This window comes from Schistocerca piceifrons, chromosome 3, assembly GCF_021461385.2.
Source record: "Schistocerca piceifrons isolate TAMUIC-IGC-003096 chromosome 3, iqSchPice1.1, whole genome shotgun sequence".
Lineage (NCBI taxonomy): Eukaryota > Metazoa > Arthropoda > Insecta > Orthoptera > Acrididae > Schistocerca > Schistocerca piceifrons.
This window is the reverse complement of record NC_060140.1, coordinates 200,528,361-200,551,548: the sequence shown is the minus strand read 5'-3', so window position 1 is coordinate 200,551,548 and position 23,188 is coordinate 200,528,361. Positions and strand designations below refer to the sequence as shown.

The following is a 23,188-nucleotide window of genomic DNA, read 5'->3' as shown; positions in this document are numbered from 1 at the left end:
CGTTGATCACGGATTTGCGGATCTGCGTTAAAGTGCAGGAAAATTAACAACACATGAGGAGGCGACGACTGATGAATCTACATAGAAAGTGTCACTACCAGTTAGAGTAAAGCTTCATACCTCCAGATACCTAAGGACGTAAGCTATATTACATTTTATCGTAATATAAAGCTTAGGATATCTTGAAATGTCGCGATTGTACATTCTAAATTACTGTGTGTGAAGATCAGCAGCCCCTCTGCCAACCGCAGCCCAAGTTACAATGACCAGAGTATTTGACTGCTAAACGATGATGCCTTAAAGTTCCTGATTCACATAGAGTGAGCTAATGCCTTGGCTTGCATCTAAATTCTGTCCAGAGACTCTAATAGAATGAGGGAGTATGACACTATTGGTAGAGATCCACCAGTTGGGTAGTTCCGTTACATCTGCCTGGCCTGCTCCGTAGTTTTCGAGTGTAGATGGTTACGACAAGGCAACAGTTTTCAACCTCTTCTGTTTATGCTTTCCATAGTCATCCATGACAACAAAAACACAACACAAGACTGTGCAGGTATTTATCAGTCGACCATGTGATAGAGACGTACACTTTTCAGAGCATATCGGATGAAGGCAACAGCAAACTTACTCGCCCAAAGCGGTAGTACTGGATTCTCGAACTGTTCACAATAGCCACTTACTGAATGTGAGACGGGCACGATGCGGTAGTATGGAGAGTTGGCATATTAAATGTTGGTATATTAAATGCCAATTTTTTTCTTGTAGCAGTTCTTGTGCGAACTTTTCTGTTGTGATGTGAAGGAGAAGTTCGAGGCTGAAAGTCTAGAGGTTCAGGGGTGCCAACTTTCTTAACTGAAACATATACACCAAGAGTCGCACACATGTCTTTCAATGGAAATGTGACCACATTGGCATCGGTTAGGTTGCCTTTTTAGTATCTTTTATGTTTCTAATATCACATTTTATTTCAGTGGCTTACTATCTTCATCACGTCCGCTATAGGAGAGAGTTATTTGAAATAGCCTGCTGCTAAACATCGATTTTAGTTAACAAAACATTTGTTTGTTTATGTTATTTAATTTAAAAATAATTTATATTTAGTACGTTTTCCACTCATTTACTTTGATTTTATGCAGAGCTTTAGTGCAATCATTAAAATAGCTGTGGCGTCACTCATCTGTTTTTGAGCAGTATTCTGTGTCGTTAAAGATCTAATCACATTGATAAAAACCTGTATGAAGAAAATAAGGCTGCGTTAACACTTAAAGAAGAGGGTTCATCTGTAGAGAGTCAGAAGCAGATGGAAACGATGTTTGTTAAATGTAAAATTTCTGGTAAGTATCTTCCTGATATATCTCCAGGTGTAAATCATTTCAAAAGAGAAAAACAGTACTACAGTTGTAAGAACATTGGTGCCAGTATTCATTTAGTAATATAAGTAAGTGCATTTAACTCAGGAAAAAGAACGCTGGCATCGAACTTCATATAAGATCTACGCAACTCAAAATTTGTCTTTCTTTATCTACTTAGATTAGGTTGTTCTTTCTAAAAGAGACCAAGAAAAGTCGGTTTATCTACCGTAAATGTAGTAAAATTTGTTGCCAGTTGAGCGCACACAGACCCCGGCCTATTATGCGGCGTGCAAACCGTCGATAGGAATGGAACTGCAGTATTAATAGAGGTTTGTTGCTAATGACATTTCAGTCAATTTGGAGTGTGTGTAGTAAGCACGTCTAAGACCGCAGCTCGCGGCGCCTGACTAAATCAGTACTCTATTATTTATGCAGAGAAATCAAGTTTTCAGACCTGTTGTACATCTAGAAATAAGAAGTACGTTCAAAAAATTGGTGGATAGTGATGAAAAATGTGGAAATGACTGTACAGGTAATGAATGCTGTCAGTAAGTGTTTCCTTCACGATGTACCGAATGAAATGTGATGCAAATAGCTGTGTGTTGTGACCCTGATAGTTGTCAACTCTATTTCGTATGGAACTGGTAGCCGGCCGTGGTAGCCGAGCGGTTCTAGGCGCTTTAGTCTGGAACCGCGAGACCGCTACGGTCGCAGGTTCGAATCCTGCCTCGGGCATGGATATGATTTGAGCCATTTGGAACTGGTAGTATTAGGTCTAATCTACTATGATGATAGATCTGTCACATGCGTCAATGAAATTTCCAGCAGTTGTCATCTGTACTGACCTACGCTTGTCAGTCAATATGTTGTGCCATAAAACGTTCTGAATGATGGCGTTAACACTGATCTAAGTAATCTCTTTCTATCAGACTCGAAATAACTGATTTTGTGACAGCATATATCGCACTTGGTAAATGTCGCCTGTCGTCCTGTTTGTCGGCAGTAGATCTAAACCAATTACGATGTTAATTGTTCCATAAAGTTTCGAGAAAACTAGAGAATGTCTATACATTGCTGCCTCGATGTTTCGGTTCATAGTCTTCTGATCATCATCAGGTGCGTGTTGATGAAAGTTCACTGCGTTCCTGGGGCATTTGCTGTGTACTCACAGTTCTTATGACAGTTGTATTTCCAACCATTTCTTATGGCCCTGGTCTCTTATTCACTACATAACACAAACCACTCAATGATAAAAACGTAATCTAATGGTTAGTATCACTGATTAGTGACACGGAGGTAGTTCCAGATTTTCCTGTCGTGGAAAAAACTGGAACGGTGTCCACTTGAAAGACTTCGGTTACTCGCAACAACACTTTTCAATTGAGCGTGAAAGTGTGCCACGTATTTGTCTCCCGTTCTCGCACCAAAGTAGCATAGTCAGTCAGGCGGCATTAAGGTGCGTTTACACCTTTGCGACTTTCCGTGCGCACTAGGCGCATGCAACTGATGCAGGAAGACGCAAGGAGACGCATGCACCGGTGCAAAGTCGCGCATGCGTCTGAGTTATGAGCACGGGCGTGCAGGTGTCTCCCCGTACCAAACAGGAAGATACCTGCCCCTACGTTCGTGTGGGTCATGCACAGCCGTACGGCGACTAGCCACAAGGCGCACAGGTGTAAACGCATCTTTACTCTACCTGGCTCAGGCAAATATCGCTGAGCAGTCTCGCGTGGTGCGTCCTCCGACCTGAATTACCCAATACGAACCTATGCTGCTTGAAATCGAATGGAGACAACGTGTTTTTAAGAGAAAAGCCCTATAGGGCCGCCTCTCGCGTGGTAATAACTTTCTGATTGTACTTTTGCGGACGGCAGATGCAGGTCTGCAATTTCAACTACCTTTCTGAGGCCGCTGCATGCTTTTGATGTAATCGTGCATTTCGTGTGTATCTTGCACTTTGGCAGATTGTATTACTTTTGAATCAGGCAGGTACAAGATATATTCTAGCGACGGTTGTTTGATAAAATTATGACGAAAACTTACTTTTCTTTGGGATAAAATCGGTTCCAAGTGGTATAATCAAATCCGTGAAAAATAATGCTAAAGAAACTACCTTTCTGTCTCTCTCTGTCTATCTATCCATCTCGCTCTCTCTCTGTCAATGCCAACTTTTTGTGAAATTTTTGATTATATGATGTGCAGATGTTTTGCTGATTTTTGCGTGGTGTTCCAGACGCATTGTAAGCACCCACATAGGGTTCCCTTTCGTGTTTACAGTACTTTTGAGCATTAGAATCTCTTTCTACCACAGTTTGGCTTTCGTCTTTTCGTCACTGTAAATGGTTTCCTTCTCCGACCTGCAACCATGGAACTTTATATATATGCACTAGTATACGGTTTCCTTATAGTATCTGCTCCCCTTTTTATTATTTCTTCACAGTACGAAATACACTCCTTTTACTTTGCAGTTGACTGTTACGTTGTCTTTCATTTACAGCTATCATATAAGTTGCCGAGTCGGAGGTTGCTGATGTATGCTGTTCGAAACAACATCACCAGATCAGTCTCTTCAATACACTTTTTTAATATTGTTAGGAGCTGAAACTTATCTAAGTGCTTAATTTCATATTACACAGATGTAAAATACATTATCTAACTCTAATTTTGTCTATAAGGTGGAACCTAATACGCAGACAGGCATTAAAGCAACAGCTTTACTTTGTAAATCTTATGAAAATGTGTGTTTCGGGAACTTTTAAACGAAATTCTCCGTTGTGCTTGCGAAAGCACTATCATTGTTGTTAGAGTTTACGAGTCAGATTGCGTTATCAGGGAACAATGCTTAGATTTTGCCCAATTTGAAAGCAAAACTTTCTATAAACATTTAGTAACATTTTGCAAGAGGAAGGTAGACTTCCACACTTCATGGGCATGTGCAAGCACGCAATTTTAACAACCGACGCTATGCAGATTTTGCGGCGTCGAAGGAATTTTCCTCGACGCACTCGGAGTGTCGCTCACAGCTACGTTGGAACAAGGGCTTTAAATCTCCCGCCGGTGCGAAGCTGGGCGATATCGCTCTTCCCTCATGGGGGGCGCCACACATACAAACCACCAGAGGACGAGAAACTGAAGTGACATAATTGCCCGCGCCTCTGACTGGCTGGCTCACCTATTTGTGGAGCCGCAGTTCAGATCCAGTGCATTATACACTTATTCACATGAGTACACAAGTTTGCACTGAGGACATTACATCAACATAACACGACGCTACTACACATTTCTAATATTCAGAGACTTATACAGGTTGAAAATTTGCTTAAACAGACAAACTGTGGGAGGTTGCTCGTGAAACCAAATCATACAGTTTTCTCTAATTTTGTAACTACCTGTGAGCATTTTTTTAATCAAGTAAAGAGGGTCATCGCTCTTAGCACTCATGCAATTGCACGTAACTTGGGGACGAATTAGAAGAATGTAAGAAACTTCCTTCATGAACGAATGTTTATCCTTTTCACTTACAGCGTTTGCACAGCCTGGAACCAGGCGGTTATTCATTCAGAGCACAGATTTCGCAGTGGTATCTGGAACAGTGTCAAATGCATCCTTCATGTCTGTCCTGTGTGCTGTTTACAGATGAAGCAACGTTCGGGCGTGATGGGGTCTTCAACATCCACATTTCCCATGGCTTGAGTGTGGTTAGTCCACGTGCCACATTTACCTGCGCTCATCGATTGTGGTTCTACGTGACTGTGTGGGAAGATGTTGTTGGTGACTGTTTAATTGGGCCATATCTCCTACCCTAGCCATTAAATGACAGGTATTATTGCAATGTCCTCATCAGAACATTGTCAGAGCTGCTGGATGACGTGCCACTGGCTACAAGACAGCGGAAGTGGTTCCAGCAAGACGGGGCGCCGACACATTTCCTGTATCATGGCCTATTCGATTCCCTGACGTCACCCCTCTAGACTTTTCTGCATGACGAGAGATGTGCAGCCTTGTTTGCAAAGCCCCTGTTGATTCCGTTGTAGCGCCAATAGGAATTACGAACATTCCTGCTGTCTTTAACCCACCTGTGTATCCTCCGTTTAAAAATCAATAGAGGCATTTTTGAACCTCTATTGCAACTGAAGTAATTGTGTTGTATTAATATTGTTGTCTCTAGGCAATGAAAAATAAAAACTTGTTTATGTTACGTTTAGTCTTCGCAGGAACACACATTAGAAAAAGTGTTTTCATTGGCCCATGCAATCTCCCAGAGTTTATTAATTTATTTATTTTTCGCCCAGAGAAAACTCCCTCTACCGGTTGAAAATACCGTCACAAGAAAATATAACGTGGGAAAAATATTTGTTTCAGTGTCCCATGCAACCTCCGACCGTTTGTTGGTTTAAATAATTTTCATCTTTTATAAGCGTATTAGCGTTCAATACCATTTGTTACAGTCAAAAACTTCACTCTCTTTGTTTGTAAGTCAGCACCATGGGAGAACCTACCGCATTGAGAGTTATGTGTAACTCAAGTGTACATAGCCTAAATAAACTTATAAATGTCTTATATTTTTGTCGATAGCTGACTATTTTTATCGGCCACCTCCACTAACGACACAGCAGATATCAGATATTCTATTAGTCCTCTGAGTTCACAACAGGCACCTTGCAAACATGAAAGTAAAAGCAATAATTTTATTTCGAACGCCGCGCGGAGTGGCCACGCGGTTTGAGGTGTCCTGTCACGGGCTGCGCAGCCACTCCCGGCGGAGGTTCGAGTCCTCCCTCTGGCATGGGTGTGTGTATTGTTCTTAGCATCAGTTAGTTTAACTTAGCTTAAGTAGTGTGTAAGTCTAGGGACCGATGACCTATGCAGTTTGATCCCTTAGGAATTCACACACACATTTGAACATTATCTTGAACTCTTCCATTGGTCCGTGTTTGCATACAAAGACAACAATTTGAGATTATGGGTCTGCCTTTATGCAAAACAAGTTTGTTACTTATTTATTTATTCCCAAACTAGTTTTAGCAACAAATATCGCAATTATCAGTGGGTTCTTTGATTCTGAAACATGCAGAAATAACATACTTATAAAACATTGTAAAACATTATTACATGTGTTTTGCTTGGTTCCGAAAATTGTTGTTTGTGAACAATTTCATAATACGGCACAGCATCGTCTTACGATTGTTGCCACTGTTTCCGGCATATTTCCTGCGTTTTTTTTGTTGCCGTTTTTCTCGGCATGCATCATGTCAGCTGCAGCTGTATGAGTGGCTGTTAGTAAACAAATACAAAAACGTGAACTAATGTATGTCAGCATTATAAAATTGGGATTGCAGTAGTGTTATGGATACAATAGATTCTTACAAAGTTTGTTAGGTACTCACGTTCGTTTGACTGCTTGCATCTACTTTTACACACAGGAAAAACATAACTTTCGCGCCTTGTTCGTAATCCAAAACATTACACCATCTTGCTGTTCGCGTGTGTCGCGATAAATTCATCGCATATTGCGAGAAAGTTATGAAAATCGTAGCTGGCGTTCTGACGACTTCTGTTCCTTATTTATGTCTCTCTGTGTGTTGGGGGAGTGGTTTTACGTGTGTGTGTTTTCTGTATGCTGTGTCACTTCTCTAGAGCGGTAGAGCGCTCTAAAGAGTGACAGCACACATTCCACTTTCACAGAACATCTAATGAACAAAAACCACAACCCCACTATTGTAGAAAGTGATCTACACAGTCTGGAACGCAGCAGGAATTTATGCCGCAAACTAACAATAGAAGAAAATTATTACAAACAAAAGACTGTACTAAAGGGAAAAACGTAAAAAACGAAAACACACTTTATAACAACGTACTCTTTACCGCTCTAAGAGAACTGACTGGACACAGGAAACACACTCACTGTCTGCACACACACACACACACACACACACACACACACACACACACACACACAAATCCGCTCCCCCAACACGCACGCAGAAGTAAGGAACAGAAGTCATCACAACTTCCGCTAAAATTTTCATAAGCTTATCGCAATATGCGATACATTTATCGCGATGCAGGTGAACAGCAAGATGGCGTAATGTTTTGGATTACGAACAAGGCGCAAAAGTTATGTTTTTCAGTGTATAATAGTAGTTGCAAGCCGTCCAACGAACGTGAGTACATGACAATCTACGTAACAACCTAGTACGCTCCAAAACTGTATCCATAGCAATACCGCAATCCCAATTGCATAACAGTGACATACATAAGTTCATTTTTTGTATTTGTTTGCTAGCAGCCACTCGTACAGTTGCAGATGACGTGACGTATGCCGAGAAAGGGAAAAAAAGCCCCGAAAACAGCGGCAACAATCGTAAAAGGATGCTGCGACGTATATTGAATAAAGTATTACGAAATTATTTGCAGGAAACAATATTTGGAACCAGGCAAAACACATGTAATAATGTTTTACAATGTTTCATAAGTATGCTGTTTCTACACGTTTTAGAATCAAAGAACGCACTGATGATGACGAAATTGTCGCTGAAACTAGTTTGAGAGTAATTAAATAAATAACAAAATTGTTTTGCATCGAGGCGGACCCATTTATTTATTTATTCGTACGGCTCACATTCAGTTTAAAATTGCAGGTGAATAACTTTAGCAATACTATATATAACAGGAATACGTAAATATGAAACTACATATAAAAGTAACTGAATGTCAATATCTAGGTTCCTAATCCATATAAGGGCCAAGTCATCAGCTTTCATGAGGTCGTTCCTACTCCCCTGATATAAACGCAAGGGGCGTTCATCTCTAATGTGTTTGATTGTCTGATTCGGAGCCCCACAGTCACAAACCGGAGACTCTGTAGCACCCCATTTGTAAGGAGAGTCTCCGCACCGTCCAATACAGGAATCCCATATTGTCGATGAAAGTAAAAGGACAAAAGCGACAAGAGGAAAAATAAAAGCGGAACAGTCTGAAAAAGTCGTCTTAATAGGGTTGGTGAGCAGAACGACGCTTGCAGCCGTCGAGGCCGGGCGGCCGAAACGGAATCCCACGACCACAGTAGAGCAGAGCAGAGCAAGCAGCGAGAAGCGCAGCCGGTGCCTACCTGGGCGGAGACGCCGAGCATCTTGAGCGAGGGCGGCACGTTCATGTTGGCGGGGACGCGCACGTGGCCGAAGTCGACGGCGAACGCCTCGCACCAGACGCCGAAGTGGCCGATCTCGTGCACGGTGAGGTCGGCGGGCAGCGTCAGCACCAGCGTCTTGTGGTCGTAGCGCCGCAGCGGCTCCTCGCGGCCGTTCTCGTCCGGCACGCGCGTCCCCTGCGAGCTGGGCTTGTTGCCGCGGCCCACCCAGAACTTGGCGTCTGGGAGAGAAGAGAGTGCGGTCACAGCACAAGGCCAACAAAATTCACTTTAAAACACTGAAAGTACGAGGTGCATTCAAGTTCTAAGGCCTCCGATTTTTTTCCTCCGGACTGGAAAGAGATAGAAACATGCGCATTGTTTTAAAATGAGGCCGCGTTCATTGTCAATACGTCCCAGAGATGGCAGCACCGTACTGCAGATGGAATTTTACCGCCAGCGGCGAGAATGAGAACTGTTTTAAATGCTTAAAATGACGACTTTTCCTTTCCTTGAACAGCGTGCAATCATTCGTTTTCTGAATTTACGTGGTGTGAAACCAATTGAAATTCATCGACAGTTGAAGGAGACATGTGGTGATGGAGTTATGGATGTGTCGAAAGTGCGTTCGTGGGTGCGACAGTTTAATGAAGGCAGACCATCGTGTGACAACAAACCGAAACAACCTCGGGCTCGCACAAGCCGGTCTGACGACATGATCGAAAAAGTGGAGAGAATTGTTTTGGGGGATCGCCGAATGACTGTTGAACAGATCGCCTCCAGAGTTGGCATTTCTGTGGGTTCTGTGCACACAACCCTGGATGACGACCTGAAAATGCGAAAAGTGTCATCCAGGTGGGTGCCACGAATGCTGACGGACGACCACATGGCTGCCCATGTGGCATGTTGCCAAGCAATGTTGACGCGCAACGACAGCATGAATGGGACTTTCTTTTCGTCGGTTGTGACAATGGATGAGACGTGGATGCCATTTTTCAATCCAGAAACAAAGCGCCAGTCAGCTCAATGGAAGCACACAGATTCATCGCCACCAAAAAAATTTCGGGTAACCGCCAGTGCTGAAAAAATGACGGTGTCCATGTTCTGGGACAGCGAGGGCGTAATCCTTACCCATTGCGTTCCAAAGGGCACTACGGTAACAGGTGCATCCTACGAAAATGTTTTGAAGAACAAATTCCTTCCTGCACTGCAACAAAAACGACCAGGAAGGGCTGCGCGTGTGCTGTTTCACCAAGACAACGCACCCGCACATCGAGCTAACGTTACGCAACAGTTTCTTCGTGATAACAACTTTGAAGTGATTCCTCATTCTCCCTACTCACCTGACCTGGCTCCTAGTGACTTTTGGCTTTTTCCAACAATGAAAGACACTCTCCGTGGCCGCATATTCACCAGCCGTGCTGCTATTGCCTCAGCGATTTTCCAGTGGTCATAACAGACTCCTAAAGAAGCCTTCGCCGCTGCCATGGAATCATGGCGTCAGCGTTGTGAAAAATGTGTACGTCTGCAGGGCGATTACGTCGAGAAGTAACGCCAGTTTCACCGATTTTGGGTGAGTAGTTAATTAGAAAAAAAATCGGAGGCCTTAGAACTTGAATGCACCTCGTACAGTGTTGGCGGGAAGACCCCGAAGGAAAGCTTCAGCCGCCTACTCGGAAGGTTTTTCTCTCTTTCGCATATCACGCCATGTTCCCTTCACGAAGTGTGAGTGTTGTGTGCTTAAATGTATCTGATAAGCGTGGGTGACTGTACTTGGTGTGGTATTTTTTATTGAATGATGATGCGAGAAGAGGAGGTGAAAACTTGCGCCGTCGCATAGCCTGCAGCTCTCGAATAATATCAAGGGGACCAGCAAAGTTAACACCTCTACCCGACGGATGGATCTCCACCAACGTATCTGTGGTACCACCCTACCGGCGTACCACAGTTGGCAACTGAACTGCAACGTTCTGTTCAGCGACGAGAGCGGCCGTGAGGTATCTACCGAACCCAACTGAGCACGCCCTCCGAGCCGTGCCTCGAGCGACTCTGGACTACGAGCGCCGTCAGCGGCCACGATATGCACTGAAGATCCAAAGAAACTGGTACACATGCATAATATCGTGTAGGGCCCCCGCAAACACGCAGAAGTGTCGCAAGACGACGTGGCATGGACTAGAAAAATGTCTGAAGTACTGCTGGAGGGAATTCACACCATGAATCCTGCAGGGCTGTCCATAAATCCGTAAGGTTACGAAGGGGTATAGATCTCTTCCGAAAAGCACGTTGCGAGGCATCCCATATATGCTCAATAATGTTCATTTCTGGGAAGTTTGGTGGCCAGTGGAAGTTTTTAAAGTCAGAAGAGTGTTCCTGAAGCCACTCGGTACCAATTGTGGACGTGTGGAGTGTCGTATTGTTCTGCTGGCATTGCCCAAGTCTGTCGGAATGCACAATGGACATGAATGGATGCAGGCGATCAGACAGGATTCTTCCGCACCTGTCACTTGTCAGAGTCGTACCTAGACATATCAGGGGTTCCATATCATTCCAACTGCACACGCCCCACTGTGGTGTCACCGCCAGACACCACACTTGCTAGATGGTAGTCTTTAAATCGGCCGCGGTCCGTTAGTATACGTCGGACCCGCGTGTCGCCACTATCAGTGATTTCAGACCGAGCGCCGCCACACGGCAGGTCTAGAGAGACTTCCTAGCACTCGCCTCAGTTGTACAACCGACTTTGCTAGCGACGGTTCACTGACAAAATACGCTCTCATTTGCCGAGACTATAGTTTAACATAGCCTTCAGCTACGTCATTTGCTACGACCTAGCAAGGCGCCATTATCAGTTACTATTGATATTGAGAATCATGTACCGTCATGACCGACGTTCTTCATTAACGGATTAAAGTTAAGTATTCCACCAGCTACGTCCGTTTTTCTAAATTCTAATTTCCTTGTCCTGTTCCAGACTTCACGCCAGCCTGCGTGAGCTAAAACGCGTGCCTTTCGGCTTTCTCTGGTAACACGGTGTTGGCTCTCCTGCCAACCAAAACACCCACACCATTACAGAGCCTCCATCAGCTTGCACCGTCCGCTGATGACATGCGTGACCATATATTCATGAGGTTGTCTCCATACCCGTACACGTCTATCCGTGCGATACAATTTGAAACGAGACTCGTCCGACCAGGCAACATGTTTCTAGTCATCAACGATACAATGTCGGTGTTACCGTGCCCAGTCATCAAGGGTACGCGAGTGGGTCTTCGTCTCCGCAAGCCCACATGGAGGATGTTACGTTGAGAGGTTCGCCCGCTGACACTTATTGACGGCCCAGCATTGAAATCTGCAGCCGTTCGCGGAAGGCTTGCACTATTGTCCCGTTGAACGATTCTCTTGAGTCGTCATAGGTCCCGTTCTTGCAGGATCTTCTTCCGGTCGCTACAATGTCGAACATTTGATGTTTTACCGGATTCCTCATATTCACAGTGCACTCGTGAAATGCTTGCACGGCAAAATCCACACATTATCGCTACTTCAGAGATGCTGTGTCCTATTGCTCGTGTGCCGACTTTAACACCACGCTAAAGCTCAGTTAAGTGTTGATAATCTTGTCATTGTAGCAGCAGTAACCGATCTAACAACTGCATCAGACGCTTGTTGTCTTATATAGGCGTTGCCGACCGCAGCGCCGTATTCTGCTTGTTTACATGTCTCCCTATTTGAATACGCATGCCTGCACCAATTTCTTTGGCGCTTCAGCGTAGGATGGCCGGCAGTAGCGACCAAGCCATTCACGCTCCGAGCCACTTCGCTGCGTTACCTTCGTTAGCGCCTCATATTTGCGGACATTGTGATAGGTGGGGTCTGTTTCTTGCTCTAGTACTTGACTCTTTGCATATTTCGAGCAACACAAATTAAATGAATCTTCTGTTTCTTGTGTTAGCTTGTTTGCTAATCATTTCTGCTCCTGTCCAGCTTTCGTACGACGGCAGATGCTGCACCGCTCTGTAGCCCACTTTTCCTTACCGTTGTGTATGAAGTCGTACACAACAATATCCTCACTTCATGAGGGACTGCAGACAGTGTGAAGTTACTCCTGCTCTTGGGCAGCATTTTATTTTCTGGGACTCTGCAGCTAGCAGAGTAGTTCGGTGCCTTAAGCAGCGCTGCAGAATACTGTAGGACCGAGTGGTTCTCACGTTGACATTGGTGGCAAATGGACCATAGGGCGTAGTAGTGAATCATTGTAGTGCGGAGAGGTACACGAGCCGTGAGGAAAGATCTTTTTTGGCAATCTATACGTATCACTGGCGTTATACTCAGAATTTTAATTATTAAATAGAATTTTATTTGTTAAATACTAGTGTCCAAGTCCACTTTTGGCATAGCAGATACATGGAGTCGCCTACGAGTCATTAGAGCTCTAATACAAAAATACCACTATGCAGTAAACCAGTTAAATCAATAGACAAATGAATTTTACTAAGGTTTCGACGACATGCGATTAGCTACAAGCTATGCAAGACATTTCGGCTGCTCGCCAATCGGCGATAGGACGTTCTCAGAGTTTCACGATAATTCTCATTAATTGTGCCGTCTCGACTGATCACATGTTTCGATTACTCTGAATCATCTTCTAATCTAAGTACTTGCATCAACAACCCGCCCTGTCTACACAGAACCTCATATCAGAGGATGGGTCTGCACATACAGTACTTCTTACTGAGTGTAAGGCTTAGTTAAAAGGCCTCTGGCCACCTGTGGACACCAAAAGTATTCCGAAGAAGATTCCAGCAGTGGGTTCGAAATATCAGGTTTATAGAAGAGGTGGAAAAGACTGTGTGATAACAAGTTGCGTCATTCTTTCATTCTGCCTATTTGTGCAAACAATACTGCAAAGAAAAACAAATTAGGTGTGACATTTTAGCTTTTTTTACCGAGAACTATAATAGTACGACGTGTATTAGCCACTGTAAGCTCATGGGATCTCATCACAATGCCATTACCTGATTGGACACATTCATAATGTCCTTTCGTTGGATCAAGAATTTTGGTGTGCAGGGTGCAAATCACAACGATTTACAGTGGTGTAGGGGAAGTTGTGACAAGCAATTTCATAGGACGCTTGCGGTCTATCAAGTGGGAAAACAGCCTCAGATTGACCTACAAAAGCCACGTAAGCGCCGCGTGACGTTTTCAATATCCTCTCACCCACTTACGACGCCGGCTTAGACGGCAGTTCCGTTAACATTATTAATTTAAACTTTCCCGTGAGGGCGATGAAATAAAAAAAAACTTTTGAAATCGTTTTGCGAAAACTAATTTCGTTTAAACTTGATCTAAGCTTAATCCTTACAAGCACAATAGTTTCGTAATAAGGTCAGACGAACAACACAATTTATTTCTCAATTTTATGCTGTCAAAATTCACAATAATTGGAGATTTACACAAACGTCAGTTTATATTCTGTAAATGCAAGACCAAGAGATTTTTAATATTCAAGGATGATTTTAGATAGACTCTCACGGAGCGCGCATGCGCTGTAGTTTACGCGGATTTTGTAGGCCAGTTCTCCAAGTGTACTGAATCAATGTATTTGTCTCAACTTCACTTACACCACTGTGGTACTCTGTAAACAGTTATGATTTACTCCCCGTATATGTACAACAGATGTGCAACGTTAAAGACGGGTTACCCACAAATATTCGCACGCAATCAGTGTAGACACATCTGATTGTAATTAAATCGCACCAATTATATGATGAATTCAGAAGCCGTTTGAGTCGTATCGCTGATTTCAGTGAAATGATACGGTAACCAGAACAGAAATCTTATAATAAGATTATCGGTAATCATTTCACATTTGACATAGCAGAGCAGTATTTTGGTCTTATTGTTTACAAATAGAGATGTTATATTTGCATAATACATTCACTGTAGATGATTCTAAGTAGATGAAATTGGACCGTATCAGTAAACCTTTCTACAGATATGGTTTGATAGCATGAAAATATATGAATTGTCAGTGATGATTTAATTTATGTGTTATAGCGGGCTCAGTCATATTAATATTATTGCCCAATTTAGCCTTTTTATAGTTTTTTTGTTTCCACAGTCCATGTAATAGACTGCATAAAAGTTTAGTTGTTAAAAGTTGCAGCTGAATGTTAATAGTATCCGTGAAATGAAACTTGGTGCCTTACGCACCAGGACAAAAAATTATATTGCATTTCTACTTGTACTGCCACAAAACGTGTTTCTGTCACTGCAAATCGACTTTGGTGGTGTCTAGCAGAGGAGAGTGGCTTAGACGGAGGTCATGTAGACTAGTGACACTGGGACTGCTGTACAGCAGGGCGTCTAGTGCTACACAACAAATCAGAAGAGAACTTTCACTAAATCTATATGCATGTAAAGATGCAGTTGGGACTCTGTTTTACATCTTGAAAAATAAAAAAAAGTATTCGGCCAAATTTAAGCGGTCATTACTAACCTGGAGCTTCACCATCGTATGAGAAGTGGGGCACGAGCAGTGTCTGGGCGTCGACGATGACGATGTTGTCCGAGGACACGGCGTGCACGCCGTCCAGTGGATCGATCTTCTGCGGTTTCGGATAGTCGAAGTTCTTGGGGATTTTCACGTCGCCGAAGTTCACCTGCAACAGCACAGCCACCGTAGCATGAGAAATTTCGTGTTTACGTATGGACTGGTTTAGCTTAGTCGGTTGGGACAGTAGATGTTTAAGTATTTGTTTTGAAAATAGGCGTCTCACAATCACACTTCGTTTTTGTTTTATTTATTTATCTTTATTTCATTTGGCGTCGTGACCCCAAACTTAAATCTCTCCTTTAAAAGTCATGAAGAAGAACATGACTAATGTCCTATTTGCATTTTCCATAATGTTATTTATTGAGCTCTTGTATAAATACCTTTATGTGACCGAATAATCAAACTAACAGAACTCATTAAAAGAAAAAAATAATCATGATCATAAATACTGAGTTATATGAATCCAAAATGATCGTGACAACGAAAATAACATCAATAACTGTAACAACAATTACTACTGCTGTTGCTATTACTACTACCACCAACACCACCATCACAACAACTAATAATAATAATAATAATAATAATAATAATGATTATGTAGCATAACATTTTTCAGGCAACTATTAATAACGTGCCAGGAAAGGACAAGGTGGCTGCTATGACCTTCTACTAGAAACTGTCACCGCATCCGCTTAGAATGGTTTGGAAATACTGTAGTAAACACAAATTACAGTAGAATGGTCTAGTACGATCAGCAGTTCTCTTCATTTTTCCACGAATTTTAGTATCATGACTACCTAAAGTACTCATCCACTACGCTATCCACTTAAATTCTCACAACACAGTTAAGAAGAAAGAGTAGCTAACACTAGTTTGAAATATATATATATATATATATATATATATATATATATATATATATATATATATATATAATCCTTGAATATGGGTTTGAAAAACTTGCATGTTTGTCATCCACGGCCTTCAGCTCTCGTCGACGATTATTGCAAATGTTACAGAGTGCTATCACACCTCCGAACATTCTTAAAGAGAGCACTGGAAACATAAAGATAATTTCTTTATGTTGTATTCAAGGAATGGATACTCTTATCTCTTTTAAGTTCGTGTTACGAGCCACAATTCTCATAAGCCAAGTAGCTGTGTTGCCGTGTTAGCATTAGAATCCCCATATCGTTTAGCGATGGGCTATACGAACTCCATGAATTAACATAATGTATTAACCAGGCTACTAGCTTCACGGGTGAAAATATTTCTTTGTTACGCCAACTAGATACCAAAATTGCCCCGAATGACAAAAAGGACTGACAATCGTAAAATAAACACGTTTTAACCAATAGGTGGTCATTATTACCGGTCGGCGCATGGAATGTTAGATATCTTAAACGGCAAAGTAGGTTAGAGTACCTAAAAGTAGAATAGGGTTTGTTGAAGTTATATATGGTGGGAGTGACTGAAAAAATGGTTCAAATGGCTCTGAGCACTATGGGACTTAACATCTGAAGTCATCAGTCCCCTAGAACTTGGAACTAATTAAACCTAACTAACCTAAAAACATCACACACATCCATGCCCGAGGCAGGATTCGGACCTGCGGCCGTAGCGGTCGCGCGGTTCCAGACTGAAGCGCCTAGAATCGCTCGGCCACACCGGCCGGCGAGTGACTGAAGTCCGGTGACAGGAAGAGCAGGGCTTATGGTCAAGACAGTACAGGGTTGTCAGCACAAAATCAAATAGTTTCAGTGCCGGAGTTGACCTAATTAACGCCGAAAGATATGCAAATACGCGTCCTTTTCTGCCAATGGGCCTTGGAAATGATAAGAGGTGACAATGATTTTTTTAGATACGTTATGCTCACTGATGAAGCCACATTCAAAAACAATGGCGAATTAAATCGTCATGATTGTCATTGTTGGTTCCCTGTCAATCCACGCTGGCACAGACCTTTTAGACGGCAGCTGTGGCTGAGCGGTTCTAGGCGCTTCAGTCCGGAACCACGCGGTTGCTGCGGTCGTAGGTTCGAATCCTGCCTCGGGTGTGGATGTGTGTGTTGTCCTTAGGTTACATAGGTTTACGTAGTTCTAAGTCTATGGGACTGATGACCTCAGATGTTAAGTCCCATAGCGTTTAGAGCCATTTGAACTATTTGAACAGACCCGTTGACAATCAACACGAATGGTCGTTAGTTGACTGGAGTGGAATTTTAAACGGTTACTTGATAGGACCGTATTTTTTTGACCGAAATGTTACTGAGGAATCTTATTTACAACTTTTGTTCTAGGCGCGCAGTCCGGAACCGCGCGACTGCTACGGTCGCAGGTTCGAATCCTGCCTCGGGCATGGATGTGTGTGATGTCCTTAGGTTAGTTAGGTTTAAGTAGTTCTAAGTTCTAGGTGACTGATGACCACAGATGTTAAGTCCCATAGTGCTCAGAGCCATTTGAACCATTTTGATGATTTGTAGGAGCTAATGAAAGATGTTTATTTAGAAACTAGGCAACGAATGTTGTTGCAACAGGACGGAACAGCTCCCCATTATGCTAAAAATATGGTCGGTGGATAGGACGCGGTGGACCAATTCAGTGGTCTCCATGTTCACCGGACGTAACATCTCCTGATTTTTTCTTGTGGGGGTGTTTAAAAAATATTGTTTATGAAAGACAGCCCACAACTAGAAACTATATGGAGCAACTCATTCGAAGAGCGTGTGCAGCTATACCACGAGATGTGCTGCTCAAAACTGTGGACAACTATCGCAGACGATTGATTTTATGAATTAAAGCAAATGGGGATAATTTTGAACAATTTCTTCGTGGCTAATTTCATTAATTAAGCACCCCAAATTGTGAGAGTCGAGGGGAATCACACTAATGAAGCACCCCATGGGAACATCATTCTACTACGTCCATGTCGTCGTTCCTGGGTAACGCTAAAAGTAGGGTACAGTACATTTTGTACAAAAATAGCTTAATTTGGCGTAACGAAACAGTTGGTGCACTTTTTTTATCGATTTGATGCGTCTTTCTCGGATAATTCTAAATACATCAGAGTTCTTCCTCAATTTTACTTTTTACTCGATTTCAGCGCCATCTGTCAATGGTTTAAAAAATGTTTCAGACAAAACTTGATTACATTTTTCTGGAGAATCCGAATCTGCAATAAAAGATAGGTGTTTCCATTTGAGATTTAAAATTGACCCCAGCTCCACCCACGGGGGCGGGGGCTGGACGTCACGTGCAGTATCATTTGACGTCCCCCTTTGGGCTTACGAACTTGTCTTATCCACTATTTTTACCCAATATATAGTTTTCGAGATAATCTCATCCGAAACTTCTGATGGGCCACCCTGTATGTCCACTGACTCCGCAGATGATCCAAGAGACTGAAAGAATGTACACTGGTGCGGAAAACTTACGGATGGGAGTAACTTTCGTGTGATGTGCTACTGCCCAGTAACATAGCTCCCGTGTATGTAACGTGTTCCGACCTTTCGCCACGTGAGGGTATGGCCAGCATTGTCGAACATAATCGTTCTGGTGGCGCAAATCTTATGGTATGAGGAGGCATATTGTTGCACGGGTATACTGACCTCCAAATCTTTGAACACAATACTCTCACCAGTCATCGCCATTATGTCATGGTACTCCTTCCCAGTGTGGGTCTTATCAGAAGCGCATTCGGCCATGACTTCATTTTTATGGATGACAAAATGCACGACCGCATCGAACAGCACAGGTGAAGAACTCTGCTCCTCCCCTGCCCCCTCCCTTCTGCCCTACTTATTTCCCATAGAGAACGTGTGGGATGCATTGGGAAGACGTACTACAGCACGTCCACTTGCACCATCGACCATCCAGCAATCGTCAACCGCATTGTTGGAAGAATGCGTCGTCCTACCACAAGAAGTATTTACCAACCTAGTGGCAAGCATAGGAGCATGTGTTAGTCTCAGTGGTGATCACATATCCTATTAGTAACCAAGTTCCGCATATCCAGGAGGCGGTCGTGATTCGCGATGATTTCTGTTCGTCTGCTTACGTATTCCCTTCTGTAATATACTGTAGCAATTATTTCCACGTAAAGTCCAAGTTTCATCGAACTACGTGATTTGGCAGTGACACATGATGCGAAAGTTACTTTCGTCCTTTAGTATTTGATGAGATGAAATAAATTATTTGGATATTTAAGGGAGACGCAGCTTTAATTCGGCTGGGTGACTGGAATGAGGTGGTAAGAAAGGGAAGCTAAGAAAAGTGATAGGAGAAAATGGCCAGGGGGACGGAGAAGGGGGGAAGGAAAGAAAGAGGGTACGGCCTGATAGAATTCTTTGCACAGCATAATTTTCTTATCGCTAGCTCTTGGTTTAGAAATGATGAAAGACGGCTTTGTACGTGGAAGAGACAGTTTACACTGGGAAGTTCCAGTCTGATTATATGCACTGATGATCCAGAGTATTATGACCAACGACCTTCTGTCAATATAAATCAGTCCAGGCGATAGCTGCGTCACCTGGCGAGTAGTGACTGCTAGTCAGACACTTGCACGGTGCATCAAAAATGGTTTTGGCTCTGAGCACTACGCGACTTAACTTCCGAGGTTATCAGTCGCCTAGAACTTAGAACTAATTAAACCTAACTAACCTAAGGACATCACACACATCCATGCCCGAGGCAGGATTCGAACCTGCGACCGTAGCGGTCGCTCGGTTCCAGACTGTAGCGCCCAGAACCGCACGGCCACTCCGGCCGGCTTGCACGGTGCATGTAGTATCAGTGAGTGTGCCGTTCGTGTGTAGAATGGGGAAGGCGTGCGATCTATCTGAGTTTGATCGGGGGCAGATTGTGATGGCCCGGAGGCTCGACACGAGCATTTCGGTAACGGTAGGACTTGCCGGCTGTTCGAGGAGTGCTGCTGTGAGTGTCTTCAACACGTCGCGAAACGAAGGTGTAACCACGTCCAGACATCGCGGGATTGGACGGCCACCCCTCATTACAGATGTAGGATGTCGTAGCCTTGGCAGACAGGAGAGGCAGAACTAACATCAGACTTAAATGCTGCGCAGAGTACAAGTGTGTCTGAACACAGTGCACCGAACACTCCAAACGATGGGCATCCATAGCTGACGACCCATGCATGTTCCAATATTAACACCACAATATCGGCAACTACTAATGAAATGGCACGTGGCAATCGGCACTGGCCGTTGCCGCAGTGGCAGAGCGTGGCATGCTCTGATGAATCCCGATACCTTCTTCATCATGCCGATGGGAGAGCGCGAATGCGTCGTCTCCCAGGGAAACAGCTCCTTGAACCTGTATTGCAGGACAAAGACAAAATGGTCGCGGCTCCATTATGCTCTGAAGAACAAGTGGTTCAAATGGCTCTGAGCACTATGGGAATTAACTTCTGAGGTCATCAGTGCCCTAGAACTTAGAACTACGTAAACCTAACTAACCTAAGGGCATCACACACAACCATGCCCGAGGCAGGATTCGAACCTGCGACCGTAGCGGTCGCGCAGTTCCAGACTGTAGCGCCTAGAACCGCTCGGCCACTCCGGCCGGCCTCTGAAGAAGAACATTCACGTGTCCATCCATGGGACCAGTGGAGCTCGTGCAAGGCACCATGGCGGCGAAGGAGCATCGCACACTGATTGCAGTCCACGTACACCCATTCATAATGATCTTGTTCCCTTCCCTTATCCTACGGGACCGATAACTTCGCTGTTTGGTTCCCTCCACCAGATCAACCAACAAACCAACCCGACGACAGTGGAATTTTTCAACAAGATGATACGCCATGGCACAACGCCAGGAGTGTGATGGAGTGGTTCGAGGAACACAGTGGCGAGTTCCAATTGATGTGTTGTCGCCCCAACTCGCCAGATCTGAACCCGATCGATCACATCTGGAATGCGATAGAACGTGGCGTCAGAGCTCATCAACCCCCTCCCAGGAATTTACGGGAATTAGGTGACTTTTGTGTGCTACCTCCCCCCAGAATATCCTGGCTGGTCAGTGTAATGATAAGAAAGAGATTTAGAAATCAACTGCAAGCCATTTCCAGGGACAGATGTGGACACTGACCATAATTTGTTGGTTATGAACGGCAAATTAAAACTGAGTGTTTCAGAGCGAGTATTTGGCAACAACTGGAATACAAGCGAAGACGACTGGGTAGCTTTGAGACATGGGAACGCAGCAGAGTATCATATAGGTAAAAAGGAAAGGCCTGATAGAACTCCCTGAATAAGGGAGGAGATACTGAATTTAATGGGCTAAAGAAGGAAATATGAAAATGCAACAATGATCCAGGTAATACAGGTGCCTAGCAAATGAGACTTACAGGAATTGCAAAATGGGTAAGCAAGAATGGGTAGTGGAGAAATGCAAGGCTATAGAAACATCTGTTGTGGAAGTAACGGTAAGGTGTATGGCAAAAGCCCGCGACTGGCCTGACTACAGGTAGAGTCCAACCTTTCTCTTTGCCACGGCAGTAGGAAGGGATGAGCCCCTCGCACTAGCAGCCTTTTACCCATGCCAAAGAACCCGGGCACACACTTAGACAGCAGAGTATGTCCTGGGGCAGTCCTGGACGGACTGGAACGAGAAAAATCCTTCACTTTTAATGATCGAACCCAGGGAACTCGAAGGCTGGAGTCTAGTGTACTACAGGCTAGACCATCATGCCTCTCAGGAATATGTTTGACTTGCGAAAATATAGGTGCCGCTTATAGGAAAATTAAGGAATCCTTTGGAGGCAGAGGAGCAGCTGTATGAATATTAAGAGCTCAGATGGCAGGCCAGTACTAGGCAAAGAAATGAAAGCCGAAAGGTGGAAGGAATAAACAGAGAGTCTGTATAAGGGAAGCAAACTCGAGGAGAATATTATAGAGAGAATAGCAAGTGGCTGGAGACGAGATAGGAAAAAGGATACTGCGAGAAGAATATGAAAGAGCACTGAAAGAACTACGTGAAAACAAAGCCCTTTGAGTAGACGACAATCCTTCAAAATTATCGAGATCCTTGGAAGAGCCATCCATGACAGAACTATTCCACTTGGAGTGCAAGATATAGTAGACAGACGATATATCTTCAGACTTAAAGAAGAATGTAATAATTCAATTTCCAAAGAATATAGGTGCTGAATATTGCGGAACCATCAGTTTCATAAGAGAAAGTTGCAGAATAGTGACATGAAGTGTTTACAGAAGAATGGAGAAACATGGTAGTAGCCGACCTCATGGAAGATCAGTTTGGGTTTTTACGTTTTATGTTAGAAGATTCGTTGAAGAAAGGCCGACCTACATTTATAGTATTTGTTTATTCAGAAAGAGCATTTAACGGTGGTGACTAGGCTACACTCTCTGAAATTTGTAAGGTGGCAGGGATAAAATACAGGAGAACAAAGATTTTTTTACAACTTGTTCAGAAACCAGCCTTCAGTTGTAGGAGTCGAGGGGCATGACAGGTAATCAGTGGTTGAGAAGGGAGTGAGACAATGTTGTAACGTACCCCCAAATGTTATTCAATCTGTACACTGAGCGCGCTGTGAAGGAAAACAAGGAGAAATTTGGAAAGGGAATTAAAGTTCAGAAAATAAAATGAGAAACTTCAAGGTTTGCCAAAGACATTGTAATTCTCTCAGAGACATCAAAGTACTTGCTAGAGCAGTTGAACGGAATGGATAGTGTCTTAAAAAGAGATTATAAGATCAACAGAAGTAAGACGGGGATAATGGAACGTAATAAAGTTAAGTCAGGCGGTTCTGTGGGAATTTCACTAGGAAATGAGACACTAAAGTATTAGACGAGCTTAGCTATTTGTGCAGCAGGACAACTGATGGTGGTCAAAATAGAGAGGGTATAAAATGTAGACTAGAAACAGCAAGAAAGGCACTTCTGAAAAAGAGGAATATAAATTTAAGTATTAAGAGGTGTTTTCTGAAAGCATTTGTTGGGCTGTAGTTTAATGCGGAACTGAAACGTAAACGATAAGGAGTTCAGAAAAGAAGAGAATAGAAGCTTTTGAAATGTGGTGCTGTAGAAGAATGCTGCAAATTTGTTGAGAAGATCGAATACTTATAAGGATGTACTGAAAGAATAGGATAAATAGAAATTTTTGGCAC

The 23,188-nt window shown here is 43.4% G+C and overlaps 1 protein-coding gene across 1 annotated transcript in view; it reads right to left on the bottom strand.

Annotated features, from left to right (window-relative positions):
* Positions 1–23,188, bottom strand: part of LOC124790013 (protein Skeletor, isoforms D/E-like) — a 337,997-nt gene that overhangs the window by 201,164 nt on the left and 113,645 nt on the right. The window contains exons 5-6 of the mRNA XM_047257562.1: positions 14,984–15,146; positions 8,464–8,723 (exon numbers count right to left, since the gene is read on the bottom strand). Coding sequence (XP_047113518.1) covers positions 8,464–8,723; positions 14,984–15,146 — 423 coding nt within the window. The remainder of the gene's footprint in view (positions 1–8,463; positions 8,724–14,983; positions 15,147–23,188) is intronic.